Below are 18,332 nucleotides of genomic sequence, written 5' to 3'. Positions count from 1 at the left end.
GCGGAGGGCTGCCCGCCCGGCCACGTCACCTGGGCCCCAGCGCCCCCTCCCCACGAGTCGCGCCCGGCGTGACTCAAATTGGCAGAATCCAGCCCAGTGCTGGAGCGAAGGTGGCGCCTAATAAATGCACGCTGAAGGAAGCGCGAAGCACAGCGGGTTTAATGGACCGGGCGGCGGCCGCGGCCCGACTTAAAGCGTGTGGAGGTCGTGGTTCCGCCGGGTCAGCTTCTCGGGGTCGTCTGATGCCATGAGGGAGAAATCGCGAAAGATGTCCAGATAGGTCTCGTCTCCTGCTCGGAGGGAGAGCGGGCTGCGGTGACCTGGCGGCTGACTCAACTCAGAAGGGCCAGATGGGGTTCAGCGGCCGGCCATGCCCGGTCTTCCCCACCCTTGCCCATTCTTGGCCCCTTCCGAGGGCAAGAGGCGGCCCAGGCAGCGGGTTGAATAATGTGATTAGCACACCCATTGGGAAGCGCCCACATCACATCCCATGTCTGGTGCCTCACTTCTCTCCCTCTTGTGTCTGGGGTGGGGGAGGAGGGGAGACAGGTCTGAATGTGCTCAGGGTGTGATCCTGGCTCTGTGCTCAGGAATCACTCATGGCAGGGCAGGGGGACCATATGGGGCCTGCTGTGAGCACAGCAAGCACCTTCCCCCCATTACTATCTTCTCAGCCCACTTCTCTTTATGGGACTCCTTCCTCTCACATAATTAACCCACAAAGTAGGGAACAAGGGGAAGGTCATCAGGAGCCAGAAACCCAAAGTTAGTTGAACCGTGAAGGGATGGGTAGTTTACCTGCCTGGCCCTGGGCCACTTCAGCCTCTCTCATCTTTGCCAATCGCAACCTGACATGGAGGGAATTGAGAAGCAGATGTCATCCTCCTTATTGTCCACCCCCCACCCTCCCCCAAGTCCCATCCTTTGAGCTTGGATACTTTATTCATTTGTGTACCCAGTGTTGAGTCAAAAGATGCCTGAGGCAGATGTCGAGGTCTGAATGATGCCCTCTAATGAACTCACCTACATCCTCAGAGCCTGCATGCTCCCCTCCTTGCTCCAGACCTCAACAAACAGTAGGAGGACCCCTTCTCTCATCTGGTCCAGGCACTGCCCTGTCCCATTCCTTCCCAGGGGTCTTTTTTTCAGCGACCCCCAAGTGGAAAATGCAAGAATAATCCCACCCTTTTGGGGAATCTCACAGGGTAACGATGTCAGCATTGGCTGTTTCCATGGCGATGGTCAGTGGGTCCTTGCCTTCAGAATCTTGAGACCCCAAATCTGCTCCTCTTTTCAGGAACAGGCAGGCCAGGCTGGAAAGAACAGTCAGATTCAGGAACAGGAACAGAGAGCCTGGAGAGCCCTTACCCAGGGGCCTGCTGTTCCTACCCGGTGTGGCCAAGAATGGTTGCGTGGTGGAGTGGCCCTCTGCCACGACTGTCTGCTTGGTTCACGTTAGCCCCGTTCTGAAGGAGAAACTCACAGGCCAGAAGAGAATTCTGCATAAGGGGGTCAGAAAGGGGAAAGAGAGGGCCTCTTTAGAGATTTAAAAGGTTTTAGGGGCAGGAGAGAATACAGCAATTATGCAAACTGGTGACCTGGGTTTGATACCCAGCACTACATAAGATTCCTCAAGCTCTGCCAAAAGCAAATCGGGTGCAACCCAAAAACCCCACCTCCCCATCCCCAAAGTAAAATGTTTTAGGGCCATGGGGGAGGCCCAGCACATCATGGTTTCTTGAGTACCCAACTGGCAGTGGCCCCTGAGCACTGCTTGGTGAACAGCACCCCTTCACACCCCCAGACTGCTTGTTAGCCTTTTGACTATGTCAAGCTTAAATATGTTTTACAGTGGGGTCAGTTGGGTGTGGGTGTGTGAAAGAGCACAGCTAGGTGTCAAATTTTACTCTAGCTCTTTCCATATGCTAAAACTATAATATAAACTTGAGATATGCCATCCCTATTTTACAGATGAGGAAACTGAGGCATAAGAAGTTGATAACTAAGTGGCAAGTGCCTGGACTAAACCTAGACTAACCTACCTCCAGATCACACATGTTCAGCCACCTGTATCTATCAGTTATTCCCTAGGATTTGCAGGTTCCAGGGAGCAAGTGGGGTAAGGATAGATTAAGAACTGAGCCCAAACACAGAGTAGGGGTCAGGGAGAAGGAATCTTAGAATGAAATAAGGGAAGCCAGCAAGACACTCACAGCAGCTGTGGCCTGGATCAGCGGTGTGGCATTCTCTCGACCCCCATTGACCCAGTTGACATCTGCTCCATGGGCAAGAGCATCAGCCATGGTAGGAAGAGATGGAGGGGGCCCAGCAGCTCGAAACAGCAGGGCCCCAGGGTGCAGGGATTCCAGACCATCAGAAGGGGCTTCTGTTAGGAGGGGTCAGCTATTAGTCAAGGAAGAAATCCTTCAGCACAATTCTTCAAGGGGAGAAGTCATTTTTTAATTGTAAGGAGACCTTCCAGACCTAGGACTGTAGTGGGAGGAAAAACTCTGTGTGTGTGTGTGTCCTGAGGTGTGGGGACAGCCAATATCATGTGTCACCTCTTCCTGTCCAACTACCCTAACTAGCTGGGATAGCACCTGTGAGGTGACTCCCTGCGTAGTCTCAGCTGCCTATGAAGCTCCCTCTGCTCATACTCTATAGAGACCTTGGGAAACCCTAACCTTAGTAAAGGAATTTCTTTTCTTTCTTTCTTCTTCTTCTTCTTCTTTTTTTTTTTTTTAACTTTTGGGTCACACCTGGTGATGCTCAGGGATTACTCCTGGCTGGAGTAATCTGGTTACTCAGGGATGCTGGGGACTGAACTCAGACTAGCCACGTACAAGGCAAATAGTACAGCTCTACTCGTTATACTATCGCTCCGACCCCGCATTCTTGTTCTTAATCAACTTTTCTCACACAGTTGAAATTCCTGAGTAGTCCTCCCTATCTAATCACAGGCCCATAGTTCTTCATAAGTCCCAAGACACTTCAAAGAGAAAAGAGTTTTGGGATCTCAGGGGCAGTACACATAGCTTGCCTCAGGGCTGGAGAGATTGTACAGTGAGTACTACAATGGATTGTGTTGTGTTTGCCTTGCATGCAGCTGACCCAGGTTCAAAGCCCAGCATGCCATATGGTCTCCTGAGCACCACCAGAAGTGATCCTTGAGCAGAGAGCCAGGAGTAAGCAGCCCTGAGTACCATTGGGTGTGGCCCCTCCAAAAAACAAAACAAAAACAGCTTGCCTTGCATGCATCCGAAACAAGTTTGATCATGTAAGTTTGATCTGCATCACATATGGAACCCCTGAGCCATACCATAAGTGATTCCTGAGCACAGAGCCAGGTGTAAGCCCCAAGCTTATCTGGGTGTCACCTTTCCCAAAATTGTGTGTCCATAACTGTTGGCACTCAGGAACTACTTCCAGACATGCTAGGAGGAAGTATTAAGTGTTGGGGTCACACTAGGGTCATTTCCTCCAGCTCTCGCCATGCAATCTATTTCTTTGATCTATTTCCCTGGCACCAAAACCTAAAATTCTTACTCTAGAAAGTCAGTGTGGGCTGAAGCAGTATTTCAATGGGCTGGAGCGCATGCTTTGCATGCAGGAAGCCCAGTTCAATCCTAGCACTTCATGTTCCCTTGGGCACTGCTAAGAGTGATTCCTGAGCCAGTAGTTCCCTGAGCACTGCTGGGTGTGTCCCCCACATCTGGCTCCCCCTCACACAAAAGACCAGTGTGATTCAGCTCCTGCAACATACTCAGTTGTCTCACCCAACTCAGCATGGTGCTGAGTATGTGCGACAGAGAATCACTGAGCAAATGAATAGCTAACCAGTCTTATACCTGGTTTGGATTTGAACCTTCCTGGCTGGGGTTTCATGGAAGGTTTTGGGGGCACAGGAGGGTATCCTCGTGGGGTCCCCTGGCCACTTCTTCGCCCTCGAATCTCAGGAAGCTTTGTCAGAAACTTCTTTTCCACATATTTGGCATGAATCCAAGCCTCCTTCTCCTGCCTAGGATGTGAGAGGAGGAAGAGAAGGGAACAGAATAGAGTTTCCCTTCCCATCCCTACTGTTTTCTCCCAGAAAGTAGAACAGCCTTGGTTCTTCCACCCCATCCTCACCGGGAGCAGGTGGGCCCTGGCTTCTTCACTGCCATGGCCTCCACACGGGCCTCATAGATCTGGTTGATCACGACATTTCCCAGTTCACACATCAGCTTCAGGCAGCCAATGAGGACGTAGAGGCAAGGGACAGGCAGATTGGAAAGTGCAGAAGAGAGGTTAGTGTCTGTCCTTATCTCTATCCCCGCCACACTCAATCTTCCGGATACCCCAAGTCACCTTCACTAGTTCTGGCTCCCATGAGTCAAGGGTCAGAGAACGCACTTTGGAGAAATGAACGCCAAGGCTCCTGGAGGACCAGAGTAGGAGTCAGGGGATATGCTGTTGCTCCGGAAGACTTGGGGAAAGGTCCTCCACGCACACTGTGCAGCAGTGCTGGGCAGCTAGAGCCAACCTGCCTGGCTTGGGCACCATCCTGTTTTCTTATTTCTTTTCCTCTCGTTTTTCCTCTGAATTTCACATTGAGGCCCTGTCTTCCCTTGCCACTCCCTTCACTCATGATATTTTGGTCTGGACAACTCTTTCCATACCATTCTCCTTCTTTCCTTCCACCAACCAGGCCACCAACAGCAGATAGACCTGTTTAGGCTTCATGGCCTCTTCTTTCTTCACTCTCCATCCTCAGGTCCCACATCTCTTTCTACACTTCTGCTGGTCAAGCAAATATACTCCTTGGGGTGTACCCAACCCTGGCTAGACCAGGACATTTAACAGGCAGGCTCCCTGGGGCCTCTTTATTAACTGCTACCACCCATTCCCTGACAAGCTCTGCCCAAGCCTGTGCTCAGATGGTCATTAAGACCTACGAGAGAAAGCCAGGGCAGGGTGAGTGGCAGTGAGGCTGGGAATGGAGCCTATCTCAGGTCCTATTCCTGAACACCATGACCAGAGGACTGGGGCTTGCTTGGGGCCTTGGGCAATGACCTGTGGATGCCGGAGCACTGAATGCAGAGGGTGACACCAAGGTTGATGCTGGCCCATTCAGGCGCTGGTTCCCGGCAGTCACAGCACTGGGCGTTGCCATCCACACTCTGCACTTGTGCTGCCACAGGCCCACTTCCCCCACGCTCCCTTCCCCTAGTCACACCACCACAGCCCATGGTGGCAGCAGAGCCCATGGCCGGGTGTCCTGAGCCCTGGAGGAGAGAGGGGAAGAAAGAGTGGCTCTGAGGTTTGGAAGAAGGGTACCCCCTTTCTCCGTGTCTCTGTACCCCCATGTTACAGTACCTGGCCTGAACTCTGGGGGCTGTTCTCGAGGTGAGCCTGACTAAAGGCGGTGGCAATGCTGCTTTGCACGGCACTGACCCACAACTGAAGGAGGCGCTCCGAGTCAGCTTGGAGGAGGCAGGACCTTGCAGGAACATGGACAGAGAGAAGGAGAGGGGCTGAGGCCTAGGAAACACTGAGGCAGGAGCTGCAGGCTACTATCAACTGGTCTTCAACTGCTACCAGTCATACTGCAATATGTCTGCTCTAGGGCCTGAGAGATAGTACAGGAGTTAAGGCACTTGCTTGCGTGTGGCCAACCCTGGTTTGATCTCCGGTACCACGTGAAATCCCCTGTGCACTACTGAACACAGATGCAGGACAAGCCCATGAGCGTAGCAGGGTATGGCACCAAAACACAGCTACAACCCCTACCTCCACCCCTACACAAACAAAGACTTTCATAGGGTCAAAGAAACAGTACAGAGGTTAAGGTTTTTGCCTTATGTCCTGCGAAACCCAGTTCAAACTACTGGTATCATATATGGTCCCCTGGGTACTGTGGCCCATAATCCAAAAGCAAAACAACAAACCCACGTTTGTACCAAGAGGAATAGACCTCTCTAAATACCTCTCCCACCACCCTCTATCCCCCCTCTAGTTGGGCCTATAATCCAGCCAGCAAGGGTTGATGCCTGGAGCTACATAGGTTTCCTTCAAGCCCCTGCTCTTGGGATGTCTCTGTGATTGACCCATTTTTCCAACTGGTCAGTATTTGGACATATTTGGAGCATCACCCCCCAGGGACTGTACTCACTTGCTAGGGGATACCACCTCAAAGCAAAACCGCCTTTCTAAATCCGGGCAGAGCTTCACTGTGCAGAGACGAAGGTCATCAACTACCACAGTCACAGGATCCTGGGAGAGGAAGGGGATAAAAGACCAAGAGATCCAGTCAAGCTGCAACAATGACTAAATGTCCCTAGATTCAGGTTTCCATAACTGAGTGCACCTACCCTGTACTTCTTCTGGTAGACCAGTTGGTTGCTCTGAATGGTGAACCAGCGTCTGAAGAAAATGGAAAAGAAATTATGGATGTGGGCAGCACTGGGATGAGACTTGGGGCAGGAAGAGCAGAGATGCTTGCTTTTTTTTTCCCCCATAAAGATTTTGCTAAGAGGAGAGAGACCTGAGCTGAGTTCCTACGAGTTATTTCAAAAGACAGTGGAGAATTGGACAGACCAGGACACGGAAGCAGTGCTGAACATTTTGGACAACTCAATAGATGGAAAGACAACTTTCCAGGAGATGGCAGTAAAATGCTTTCTCATAAAATAGCTCTATTACTACTTTTTGTGTGTGGGGAACGTGTTCTGCTTATTTGTACACAGTTCCCATTTGGGATGACATTAACCCTGTAAGGGGAAGGAACTGAATCACAGCAGACCCCCACCCTACTCCACACCCTGCAGTGGCTCCTCACTTCCCTTAGAGGAAAAGTCAAGTTCTTACAGGAGTTGACAAGGCCCAATCATGACTCACACTCAATTAGCTCCAATTTTATCTCCTATTTCCTTCCTCAACTCCCATTCTGTATATACCCACGGTTCCTTCAACATAGCAGGCACTAGAACATTCTTATCCCTTTTGCCTTTCTTTTCTGTTTTTTTTCTTTGGGGCACCCCTGGCTGTACTCAGAACTTAGTCCTGGCTGTGCTCAGGGATCACTTCTGGTGGGGCTTGGGAGGCCCTGTGGGGTGCCTGGTATCAAACCAAGGTCAGCTGTGTGCAAGGCAAGTACCTTACACGCTGTACTATCTTTCTGCTCCTCCACATTTGTTTTTCAAGGTTTTACTTAGAAGCCTTATTATTAGGCCATACTAACTACACTGTTTAAAATTTTGGTGATTTAATGAAAAGGGGGGGAAATAAAATAAAATTAATGGGGCTAGTGATGGTACAGAGGATAGGGCGCTTGCCTTGCTAAATGGCTGACCCAGGTTTGATCCAGCATCCTATATGGATCCCCAAGAATGCCCAGGAGTAATTCCTGAGTGCAGAGCCAGGAGTAACACCTGAGAGTCACTGGTTATGACCAAAAACTTAAAAAAAATCAATTAATTAAATTAAAAACCAAGGTCAGGGAGATAAATCAAGGCTTTGGATGGAGTTCATGTTTGGCATGAACAGGGCCCCTGGTTCAATGACCCTCTCATCACTGCTGGGTGTAATTCTAGTGGCACCTGGCACTGCTGGGGAAGCCCTCCCCCACATACACGAACACACACAGATGGGGGCCAGAGCAATAGTACATTAGTTAGGGTGTTTGCCTTGCACATAACCAACCCAGGTTTACTCCCTGACACCCCATATGGTCCTGGGCCAGCCCGGAGTAATTTCTGAGTGTAGTGCCAGGAGCAAGTCCTGAGCACCACTGGGTGTGGCCTAAAATGAAAACAAACAAAAGAATTACAAACCCTTTCCTCACTGCCTACTTGCTTTCATCATATTTTTCCTATGACATATTTTGCCTTCTCACATAATGTATAATTTATTTGATTACCGTGTTCACGGTCTTCACTGATGATTTGCAGACTCTATGAATTTTGTTTTTCTTTGCTGGGTTGGGACACTATATAACCACTCCAAAATTGATGTAATTGACTGGGCTTGACAGATTGGGGTAACCCTCTCACCTGCTCCAGGTCTTAAATGCATTGCTGGCTCTTTTGAAGAGATGTCCTTCCATCACAGCACCACCAGGTCCTTCCCGCAGGCTTGGCTCTGGCTCTTCCCCACCAAGCTCCTGCGGGTACAAGAGGGTCAAGGAGCAAACGAAATGGCAGGGAACAAGGCTCCAGGCATGGCTTCTCCTGCCCGCAGTGCCAGCCCTCACCTTCTGCTTCAGCAGTACATGCCTCTGTTCCATGTCCCTCTTCTCGCGAGCTGAATTCAAGACCAGCTGGTGCAGCTGTGCATAGGAGGAGCATCTCAGTGGCCTGGCCTTCCTCCTCTCATTCATCTCAGAGCCTCGCTACTGTCTCTCTACCACATTTCCCACTTCCTGAAGCCCTACCTGGGCACCCAGCTCCTTGCGATACTGGGCCAACTGGCTCAGCTCCTCATGGCCCTGCTGGAAATGGGTCGCCTGGGCCTCCACCAAACGTAGCACCTGAGGGACAACGTGGGCAGGGGACACATATGAGGCAGCTCCCCTCTCCTCCTCCTTCTGACAGGTTCCTTCCCTCATTGCCTTCACCACCACTGCAACTCACAAACTCCATGATGTCAAACTTCCTTTTGTCCTCAATCACATTGACCTGAAAGCCCAAACAAACTTCAGTCAGTCTTTAAAACATGCTGGGGATTGCCCAGCCTCAAGATGGTAAGGCACTGGTGCCTCAGGAGGACCAGGGAGGGTGGTCACCTGCAGGGCATAGTCCAGTGCCCGTCCCCGGTACCCAGCTCGAGCAGCTTTCAAAGCTGATACTGCTTCCTCTGCTTCTTGGGTCCGGCGCCTGGGAACCTCTGCATTGTGAGTGAGAGCAGCCTCCAGGCTCTCAGCCCCCCGCCAGAAATCCCGACGAGCCTCTCGGAAGCCCCGGAGACCTCTGAAAGGTCGAGAGACAACACAGAGAGACTGACCCAGGTGGGCCAGATCACAAATGCCAGATTCACAGATTCACCCACTTGCCCCCCTCAGAGAAATCCTAGAAGGCCCACATAGGGCCTTTTGGACAGTCATACTCTCACTACTGCATAGTCAGAACCCGTAGGGAATTCTTGGGATGTGGAAACGATAGTCAAGCCACGGAAATGTCAATTCTCAACAATTCCTAAATCTAGGGAATATAGGAATTCCCATTTACTCTTCCTTCTGGCAATGAGAAAAGAATTGGAGGGCTGGCTTTTTTTTGTTAGTTTTATTTTGGGACCACACCTGGAGGTGTTTACAGCTTAATCCTGGCTCTGCACTCAGGAATGACTCCTGGCAGGTTTGGGTGAGCACATAGGGTGCCAGGGATCAAATCTGGGTTGACTGCATGCAAGGCAAGCACTCTACCAGCTATCCTATCACTCTGGCTCAGTGACTTATAAGGGGAAAAAGGTCCCTTTCCCTTCCAACTCACTCCTTGACCAGGTTTTGAATTTGCTGCTGCAGTGTGTGCTGGGTGGCATCCAGAAGCTCCTGAAGGGAAGCAGAAATTCACAAGGGAGATCAAGAACCTGGACCACCTTGCTCCCCTGCCAACCTACCCTCTGCCCCACTCACTGCGTGACTGTCTAGCTTGTGGCTCAGGCTCTCCGTGAATTTATCCAGACATTCCTAGACAAGAAGAGATAAGAGTGTTGACTGTCTGAGATAGCACTTCCTGCCCTGTTTGAGTGATACCTGCAGATCCCAGGCCAACCCTCCCCTTACACTGGCTCTCTTGGAATCCCAGACTCCACCCCCATTTGGGGCCCTCCACATACTGCCATCATGGGCTCTGGTGGACCCAGGTGGGCCAGATCACAAATGCCAGCAATAAAGGCACGGCCGGTGGCAAGGTAATGGCGCCCACTTTCCAGGAGTCCAGTGCCCAGCTTGAGGAGCTAGGAAGCAACAGGGGCAACAAAGGGAGTCATGATACATGCCACCAAATTCTCACTTCCTCATCTTCCCCAAGGCCACCTTCTCAACTTCACCTACATCTCTTTGTAGCTTAGTCCAGCTATCCTTTTTGTGTTTTTTTTTTTTTTTTGGTTTTGTTTTTGGGCCACACTGGAGATTCTCAAGGGTTATTCTGGCACTGCACTCATAAATTACTCCTAGTGGTGCTCAGGAAACCATATGGAATGCTGGGGTCAAACCCAGGTCGACCACGTGGAAACCAAATGCCTTACCCACTATACTATCATTCCGGACCCTAAAAATTTGTTTTGTTTGCTTTTTGGAGTCACACTGACAGTGCTCAGAAATCACTCCTAGAGCTGTGCTCAGAGGTTATACCTGGTGGGGCTTGGGGGAATATATGGGATGGTGGGGATAGAAGCTAGGTTGACTACCTATAAGACAAGTGCCCTATCTGATTTACTAACTCTCTGGACCCTATTTTCTGTTTCTAGTTCATACCTAGAAATACTCATACTCAAGGGCAACTCCTTGTTCGGTGCTCAGGGGTCATTTCTGGTTGTACTTAAGAGAACAAATGCAGTCCTGGGGATTGAGTCAGGACTGACTACATGTAAACCTTGTACTGTATCTCCAAGCCAAGTTCTTCATATCTTTTTGTTTTAATCTTGGGGTTAGGGTTGGGGCCACCCACACCTTGCTATGCTGAGAGCTTACTCTTGGCTCTGTGTTTGAGAGTCACTACTGTGACCCTGTGCTCAGGGACCCTACTGTGACCCTGGGGATTCGACTCTGGGATAGGTGCATGCAAGACAAGTGGCCCAGCCGCAGTATTATCTCTTTGAACCTGTGAAGTTGTTTTTTTTTGGGGGAGAGGGCACATCCAGAGGTGTTCAGGAGTACTCCTGGCTCTGCACACAGGAATTACTCCTGGCAGTGCTCAGGGGACCATATGGGATTCCAGGGATCAAATCCAGGTTGTCTGCATGCAAGGAAAGCATCCTATCCTACCTACTGTATTGTCACTCCAGCCCCTCTCCAAATTTCTAACTCACACCAGGTTTCTCATCTCTGCATCCTTGCTCCCACTGTTCTGTACCCAAACATTCCTTCTAGCCTATCACTAAAGCCATTATCAGCTTCAGTCTCCAAAATGTCCTTCTTTATCAACTCCCACACATCCCTCTACCCTACTTCAACTTCTTGGATCCAGAACTCCGATGCACTGTCTAGCTCACAGGAGGAATATTCGGCTTCATTGCTAAGTTTCTAGAGCAGTTACAATTTGTAATTGTATGCTGATTAATTGACCTCATAAATATTAATCAGTTGCCTAGACCACAGATCAGGAAAAAGAAAGCGTGCTAGAATGTACCTAGGGTTTTACCCCATCAGCTGACAGACAAGGCTTGATAAATAAGGGTATAGTGACTAAGGAGGGCACCACCAGGAGTGATCACTGAGCACTGAGCCCTGAGTACTACCAGGTGTGGCCCAAAGCCACACACACACAGTTTCTCTTGGCAAGCATTCTAGTATAGAAAAATAGACAAGAAAATAATTAGTAAGTAGGATATAAACATACTAATATACACTATGATTCACACCTTTGTATCATCTCTATCCCTTGCATGTGAGACTGTAAGTTGTTTCTCTTAGGGAAGGGTAGGGAGCATGACCAGCAGTGTTCTGAGGCTACATCTAGTGATACTCAGGGTATCATAAAGTGCTAAGGATCAAACCTAGGGCTCTCACATACCAAGCATGTGATTCAGGTCTTTGAGCCATCTCCTTGCACCCAACCACCCCCACTTTTTTTTTAACCAACAGGATTTGCCAAAGGAGCTGGCAAAGCACTCTGAGGTCCCCAGGATTAGGTTTTGCTACTATATAGCAAAGGCTCTGGAGGCCACTCTTATGATTTAAAACAATAGGTTAAATGCACCATCTTGTCAGCATATTCAAAAAATGAACCCCAGCTGTCCTTGAAACAGCAAGCTGTAATGATGTCAATTACTCGGGACAGACCACAGGACAGAGGATGAGGATGGCCACTAGGATATGAGGGTCTCAGTCCCACAGCAACAAAGAACTTTCTTTTTCTTTGTCCTTTCTGCTTATCCTTTTATTTATTTATTTTGGTTTTTGGGCCACATTCAGCGATGCACAGGGCATCACTCTGGCTCTGTGCTCAGAAATCACTCCTGGTGGTGTTAAGGAGACTAAACATAGTATGTTGCAAGAGACTGAACCCAGGTCAGGTGTGTGCAAGGCAAGTGCTCTAGCCCCTGTACAGTCTCTTTAGTACTTAGCGAGGATTTGAATCCTGCTATCTCATTATCTGAGAAACCACAGATGAAAATGTAGCCTTAGCCAAGACTTCATTTGTACCCTATGAGACCAGTCAAGCTGTGCCTGGCTCCTGACTTACAGAAACAATCACATACTGACCTCCAATATGTCTATGGGTCCATAGTTCTTGCTCTCCTGGATGTCCCCTACCAGCATATTAGGTCAAGAGCTGACCAAGTAGGGCTGGAGCTATAGTACAGCGTAGGGCGTTTGCCTTGCATGTGGCCGACCTGGGTTCAATCCCCAGCATCCCATATGGTCCCCTGAGCACCGCCAGGAGTAATTCCTGAGTGTAGAGCCAGGAGTAATCTCTGTGCAACATTGCATGTGACCCCAAAAAGAAAAAAAAAGCTGACCAAGTGAAGACCATTGTAAAAAATCAGGGCCGGAGAGATAGTACAGCAGATTAGGGTGTTTGCCTTGCACACAGCTGACCCGTGTTTGACCCTGACATCCCATATGGACCCCAAGCACTGCCAGGAGTAACTCCTGAGTGCAGATCTAGGAGGAAGCCCAGAGCATTGCCAGGTGTGACTCCCCCCACCCCCAAAAGAAAAGACCACTGTAAAAGTCTTATTTCTTGAGCTCCTTAAAGGTAGAAAACCACCTTTTTGATTCTTTGTAGCCTGCCAAAGGGCTATCCCCCCAAATAATTTTTCAGTAATCCCCTAGAATACTTTCTTTGTTTCTAACTTTCTTCCTGGCCCTGTATCTCTCATCTTAGCTCTTTTCTGAGTCACTTCTCTCTGTGCGAATCACCTTTTCCAGCCGGGTCTCCAATTCTGATACTTCAGCTTCCACCAATTCAATAGAGGCCCTAGGAAAGAAGGGATGAAGTCAATAGAACAGGGCTGGGGGTCTATCTGGTTCATAATGGTAGGGGGAGCTGGGGTAACGTGGGCATTTGGATTTAGGGCCTGCAAAGTTCAAACGTGATCACCCACTGCCATCTTCTACTGGCTCAATGCAGTGTGGGAGCTCTCAGGCCCAGGCCTGCCAGGAAGGGTAGAAGGAGGATGGCTGTGGTGAGAGCAGGAAGTTACTAACCGCCCAGAGCAGGTGCTGGGGGAGGGGCAGGCCTCTCAGTAAGAAAAAAGAGCGAATGCCAGCTCTAGGGGTAAAGTGAGGCTAAAGGAACCCCCTCCCTTGACACAAACATGCGCAAAGGGTAGCGGGTAGCAGAGCCTTGAGGTTGTTGGCAACGGGACTACTTCAGGCTCCATCTTGCCCCTTCATGACTCCTCCCTTTAAGAACATCTGGCTGGAGGAGGCTGTGTGTATGGAGGGGGTATCAGAACTGTCCCCCTCTACCCCCATACCTGTACATACTTACCGGAAGCGGGGTGAGTCTTTGAGACATTCCTCGAAATCCAGCTTGACTGTCATCTCAGCTAGACTGGTGACCCCCGGGGGTGGGGTAGGCATGCAGTGGGGAAGCAGGTGGAGGCACCCCTGTGCCTGGAGGAGCAGAGGTGAGGGAAAAGAGGGTCTTCTCCTGGGTAAAACCTGGGGAGGTGCAGTTCTCTCCCCAAGGGGAAGGGGGTCCTAGGAAGAGCTCGCACCCCACACTTTCAGGCAGTGCAAGAAGCAGAGGCGGGGCCTGAGCAGAGGCACCGGAGATCAGAGACCACAGCCCCGCCTTAGAACACCCTGTGCAGTTCCTCTGAAGATTCTAGTTTCTGCTCTCTCCTTTTGTGCGACTCTAGGGGGGCTGGCAGGTCCACAATGCCATGTGGCTTGTCTGTCACTGAGAAAGCTCTCTGATTTTATAGTCTCCCCATCTGGAAAATGGAAATGACAACCCCCTAACGCTAGGATTGTGGTGAGAGTTAAAGTTGATAGGGGCAAATATTTTGTTGTTATGATTTTGGTTTTTTCGGGGCACACCTGGCAATGCTCAGCTTTTCCTAGTTTGGTACTTGGGGGCTGCTCTCTGGTCGGTGCTCTGGGGCTCAAATTCAGGGCTCCAATACTGAAAATTTTCCTTTTTGTTCTTTTATTTTTTTATTTTGGGGCCACACCTGGCAGTGCTCTGGCTTACTCCTGGTTCTGCACTTTGGAATCATTCCTAATGGGCTTGGGGACCAAATGGGGTGCCGGGGATAGAAGCCAGGTCAACTGTGTGCAAGGCAAAATGTCCTACCCACTGTACTATCACTCTGGCCCAATACTGACAAATGTATAGCTAAATCATACCAATTATTGTACGCTGCTTCAGCAAGGCCTTCCTGGATCAGGTTCTGATTGCCTGGACAGTTCCAAGCTTTCTTCTCTGTTCTGTCAGCTCTCTGAATTTCCCTGCCTTCCTCCCCTCTCCTCAGTGTTTCAGAGCAGGCCCCAACTCACAGTACTCAGACTCCTGCTCTTCTCTTTATTGTTCACCCCTAGGGCAGTAAGGGCAGGGGAAAGTAGGTCCCCAGCACATCCCCAGCTGGCTACATTTTCCGTGGTCTGCCTTCTTCCTCCTTAGTTCTTCCAAGCTGCAGGGTTTCATCTGGAGAGAAGGGTCTGAGTTACTGGCTTCCTTGCAGGAAGCATGAGATCAGGTCCAGTCAGGCCTGACCACATTCAGATTCTCTAGAATATACCTTCCTAATCCCGCTCCTTCCTTGCTCTTGTCCTGCCTGGGCTCACATCCATGTAGGTTTGGGTCTGGTGAGTCTGTATAGCTTCCAGATACCCTTCAAGCTTTCTACATGTTACCTGTTCAGCCCCACCGAATACCAGCTATTGATACTGTCAGACACTAGCCAGGACCCACAGTTTTGGAGTACCTGGGAGAGTGTGGGTGGCAGAGGAGGGGGGAAGGAGATGCATAGGGATTGTTAAGAGGTCTAAGTAGAAAGGGGGATCCCAACTCCTTGAGTCTCCCTGTTCATCTCTTCACAGTGTGGGCCTTATAATCCAGGATATTCCATTACTGCTGAGCTATACTTTCTTTTCCTCCTTAAAGGAATGGGGGTTGAGGGAAAAGAGCTTGTTTAGAGTCAGGCCTCGTGATATAGTGCTGTGATGGTGTCACTGATTCATACAGAGAATTCTTAGTGGCTTTATGAAATGGGATTCTTGTGTCTTCCAGCAGAGGGATCTCAGTGTTTATGGGCTTCTAGAATAACTACCTAGGGCAAGCTTGAGGAGCCTGGACAAGTCATGGGGTCAGAGCTAGGCGTCAGGCTGCTGGTTCTCAGGCCTCCCCCCATCGGGCTGACCCAGCCCGCCTCTCACAGTCCTGCTGCTGATCTTCTATGTCGTCCTCAAACTCTGGGTAAGCACAGCATCGCAGGTATCTTCCTTTACTGTAGTACTCCTTGCGTTTCAGCTCAAACTCCTTCTGCGATAAGCCAGTGGCTAGCTCTTGGGACTGATTTCTGAAGGCAGAAGAATCTGAAGAGTCACCCATATCAATTTGAGTCTCCATCAATCCAACATCCAATGCACCTCCCCACCCCCACTGCCAGCCCCGCCAGTTTCACCCAGGGGAGAAACTTTAGTTCCAGATTTTCATCTGAAAGAGGGATTAAGCTTCTTCCATTTCAGAAAATATTCAGTGAACCTACAACCATCTTCCTGATTCTCTTAGACTGTTCTTTCTCACTAGCCAGCCGTCCCCAGGGACTATTATGAGGGGGCCCTTCCCCAGCTGCCCCCTATCTTCCCTAAGGTCACCTCCTAGCATTATCTTTCAGGCAGTCAGGCCCCAGGTTAATCAATGCACAGGGAGATAGACTTCTCTCTGGAGTCATAGAGAAGGCACCAGACTACATTCCCTTGAGTCCCTGAGGTTCCACTGTTACTAACCTTTGTTTTTTAGGATGTGATTCTTGGCAGCCAGGATTCCTCTGTCTCTGACTCCTCTGGTCAGTCCTCCTGTCCACTCTCTCTCCACGGACCTGGGCTCCGAGTCCTGACTCATCACAACCTGATTGCTACTGTCCACACTGACATTACTCTCGCTGCTCTTCTTACTGTCCAAGGGCAGATTTTTCGAAGCCCTGAAGAATTTTCCTTCATCATAGTGTGCCTTGCGGTGCTTCTCAAAATCACTGGAGTCTGGGGGCCAGTGGAAGAGCTTGACTTTCCCTCCAGGCTCTGGATGAAGGCCCACTCTGCCTCCCCTTTCCTTTCAGTATTCTACCCCTCAGCTCACATGTCTTAGCAAAGTTGTCTGTAGACTCTGGCTTTTTGTTGTCACCATACCGGAGGACCTTGGGGTAGAAATTGTCCATTGTGGCCAACCTGAAGAGAAGGGAGGCTAGTTGGGGACACTGAAAGGAGAGAATAACAGTGGGGATGGGTGGTGCATGGGGCCAACCTGGCTGCACCCCTGGCTGTGGTCAGGCCTGACAGGAATTGTATTAATGTCCCATTTGGGGAGGCAAAAAAAGCAGAACTAGGGGCTGAAAAAATAGTATAGCACATCTGGTAAGGTGTCTGCCTTGCATATGGCCAACCCAGGTTTGATCCCTGGCACCTCTATGATTTCCCCGAGTACTGCCAGGAATGATCCCTGAATGCAGAGTCAGGAGTAAGTCCTGAGCACTGCCAGGTGTAGTTAAAAAAAAAAAAAAAAGGAAAGAAAAGAAAAGAAAAAGCAGAGCTGGATTAGATTCAGAGTTTTCTGGATGGAATGAGGAGGAAGTTCTATTTCCCAGTTGATCTTTGGTAGGACTTTCACCTTTCTGTTAGCATCTCAGGAGTCAGTGGGCCGGAGGACTCCGGGGACAGGTCCTCATCACTGTCCGGCAACCTACAGAAGATGGAGGAAGCAGTATGAAGATCCTCAAGCAATATTTTATCCCTAAGGACTCCCTACTTCCTCTCTTTAGTCCCCCTTCTTCAAATGAGGACCAGTCCGGGTTGAAGGGCTAGGATTGAGGGCTCAGCACCTGTAGTAGGGGGTGCTGGGTTCATCCACCTTCTTATGTCCATAGCTCTTGTCAGGAGGGTGGTAGGTGGCCAGAATGTTCATTTCATCCCAGTGCTGATACTTCTTCCTGGAGTCAGGAGAGGACACAAAAAAGGGGGTAGAAAACCTCCTTTTCTCTTACTTCAATCATTCAAAACGTTTTTCTTGTACCGCTTGTACATAGGAGGCTGGGGATAGAGTCAAACGCAAATGCAGCCAGGATCCCAAAGGCCTGGAATCCTAGATTCCTCACCCAATAGCCGTCACCAACTCTCATTTCTACTTCTGAAGACTCCGCCTCTTCCCTCCTAGCTCTGCCCTTCCAGTATCTGAAACCGACCCTCGGGGCTCCCAGCTGCGCGCCCGCGGAGCCCGGCACCTTACCGCTCCTGAGTAGTGTCTCTAGACTTTGGGTTGGAACTGCTTTTAAGGATGCCCCGGATTTCACGAGATTTGGGGGGATACAGGCAAGATGTCCCAGAATGCGAACTGCATCCTGAGTTGTACACCCCAGTCGCTCCAGACCCTAGGCTCCACGTCCCAGAAACACTAGCTCCAGTAAAGGGTGGATTGTGTGCGCAGTTGGTGCAGGGTTCACGGTGGTGGCCTAGGGCTTCCCCAAGGCTCTGGTTGGACCCGGAGCTGAGGGCAGTTACTTCCACGAGGGACTGGCATGAAGTAGGACTGATTTCCTCAGAGTGCAGGGAAGACCCAGACTCTTGAACCAAGACTTCCCCGGAGGCCATCCCGGAGCCAGCGTCGACTAAATTGACGCTTCCGGGCACTCGCCGGGTTACTCCTGACTCTCCGCTAACGCCGCCAGCAGCTCCCTGAGATCTCGGCTTCTCCATGGCCCCACCGCAGGGTCAGTCCCAACCACCCCGCTCCGCTGCCCAGCTCCACATAGCCCCGCCTCTTGCCCGCCCCCACCGCGGGGGGCAGGAGACCCTTGGAAGAGGCCTGGAGCCTTTCTCCCCTCTGCTTTCCAGAGCAGCGTTGGGCGGAAGCCGGACCCGAGAGAAGTCCCGGCTGGGAGCCCCGCTGCCCGCCCCTCCCTTGCCCACCAGAGATCTTTCTTTGTCTACGGGGTTTGTTCCCGCCCTTCCCCCATCACGCCCTCATCCG

At 50.4% G+C, this 18,332-nt stretch overlaps 2 protein-coding genes across 3 annotated transcripts; both read right to left on the bottom strand.

Moving 5' to 3' along the window:
* Positions 1–180: 180 nt before the first annotated feature.
* ACAP1 (ArfGAP with coiled-coil, ankyrin repeat and PH domains 1) lies at positions 181–13,959 on the bottom strand. The gene is made up of 22 exons (XM_056114943.1): positions 13,635–13,959; positions 13,061–13,118; positions 9,811–9,930; positions 9,608–9,661; positions 9,465–9,523; positions 8,762–8,945; positions 8,610–8,654; positions 8,411–8,506; positions 8,231–8,305; positions 8,031–8,140; positions 6,351–6,402; positions 6,152–6,252; positions 5,356–5,479; positions 5,053–5,264; positions 4,348–4,417; positions 4,129–4,223; positions 3,849–4,018; positions 2,214–2,386; positions 1,390–1,499; positions 1,203–1,313; positions 799–848; positions 181–290 (listed from the first exon to the last, which is right to left on the bottom strand). The coding sequence occupies exons 1-22, from the start codon at positions 13,724–13,726 to the stop codon at positions 190–192; spliced, it is 2,262 nt and encodes a 753-aa protein (XP_055970918.1). The 5' UTR covers positions 13,727–13,959; the 3' UTR covers positions 181–189.
* Positions 13,960–14,298: 339 nt separating this feature from the next.
* Positions 14,299–18,123, bottom strand: LOC130024260 (protein phosphatase inhibitor 2-like). Of its 2 annotated transcripts, XM_056114945.1 has the most exons (7): positions 17,592–18,123; positions 17,188–17,295; positions 16,977–17,048; positions 16,449–16,537; positions 16,100–16,351; positions 15,527–15,685; positions 14,299–14,795 (listed from the first exon to the last, which is right to left on the bottom strand). In XM_056114945.1, exons 1-7 carry the CDS (start codon positions 18,056–18,058, stop codon positions 14,737–14,739), a joined length of 1,206 nt encoding a protein of 401 aa, XP_055970920.1. In that variant the 5' UTR covers positions 18,059–18,123; the 3' UTR covers positions 14,299–14,736. The 2 variants fall into 2 exon arrangements, with proteins under 2 accessions (XP_055970920.1, XP_055970921.1); XM_056114946.1 differs by lacking the exon at positions 14,299–14,795 and having other exon boundaries at positions 15,345–15,669.
* Positions 18,124–18,332: the final 209 nt, after the last annotated feature.

The sequence above is a fragment of the Sorex fumeus genome, unplaced genomic scaffold (assembly GCF_029834395.1).
Source record: "Sorex fumeus unplaced genomic scaffold, SorFum_2.1 ptg000028l, whole genome shotgun sequence".
NCBI classification, from domain to species: Eukaryota; Metazoa; Chordata; class Mammalia; order Eulipotyphla; family Soricidae; genus Sorex; species Sorex fumeus.
The sequence above is the reverse complement of the archived record's forward strand: the minus strand, read 5'-3'. Positions and strand labels throughout refer to the sequence as shown.

What these genes read in the sequence shown, in the direction of transcription:
- ACAP1 (XM_056114943.1), bottom strand. Translation starts at nt 13,726, where the DNA reads ATGCCTACCCCACCCCCGGGGGTCACCAGTCTAGCTGAGATGACAGTC. An exon ending in AAAGACTCACCCCGCTTCCG is followed by an intron (nt 13,119 to 13,634) that starts GTAAGTATGTAC and finishes CTTCTTTCCTAG; the next exon opens with GGCCTCTATTGAATTGGTGG. An exon ending in TGGAGACCCGGCTGGAAAAG is followed by an intron (nt 9,931 to 13,060) that starts GTGATTCGCACA and finishes GTTGCTTCCTAG; the next exon opens with CTCCTCAAGCTGGGCACTGG.
- LOC130024260 (XM_056114945.1), bottom strand. Translation starts at nt 18,058, where the DNA reads ATGGAGAAGCCGAGATCTCAGGGAGCTGCTGGCGGCGTTAGCGGAGAG. An exon ending in AGAGACACTACTCAGGAGCG is followed by an intron (nt 17,296 to 17,591) that starts GTAAGGTGCCGG and finishes TCCTGACTCCAG; the next exon opens with GAAGAAGTATCAGCACTGGG. An exon ending in CCCAGCACCCCCTACTACAG is followed by an intron (nt 17,049 to 17,187) that starts GTGCTGAGCCCT and finishes CATCTTCTGTAG; the next exon opens with GTTGCCGGACAGTGATGAGG.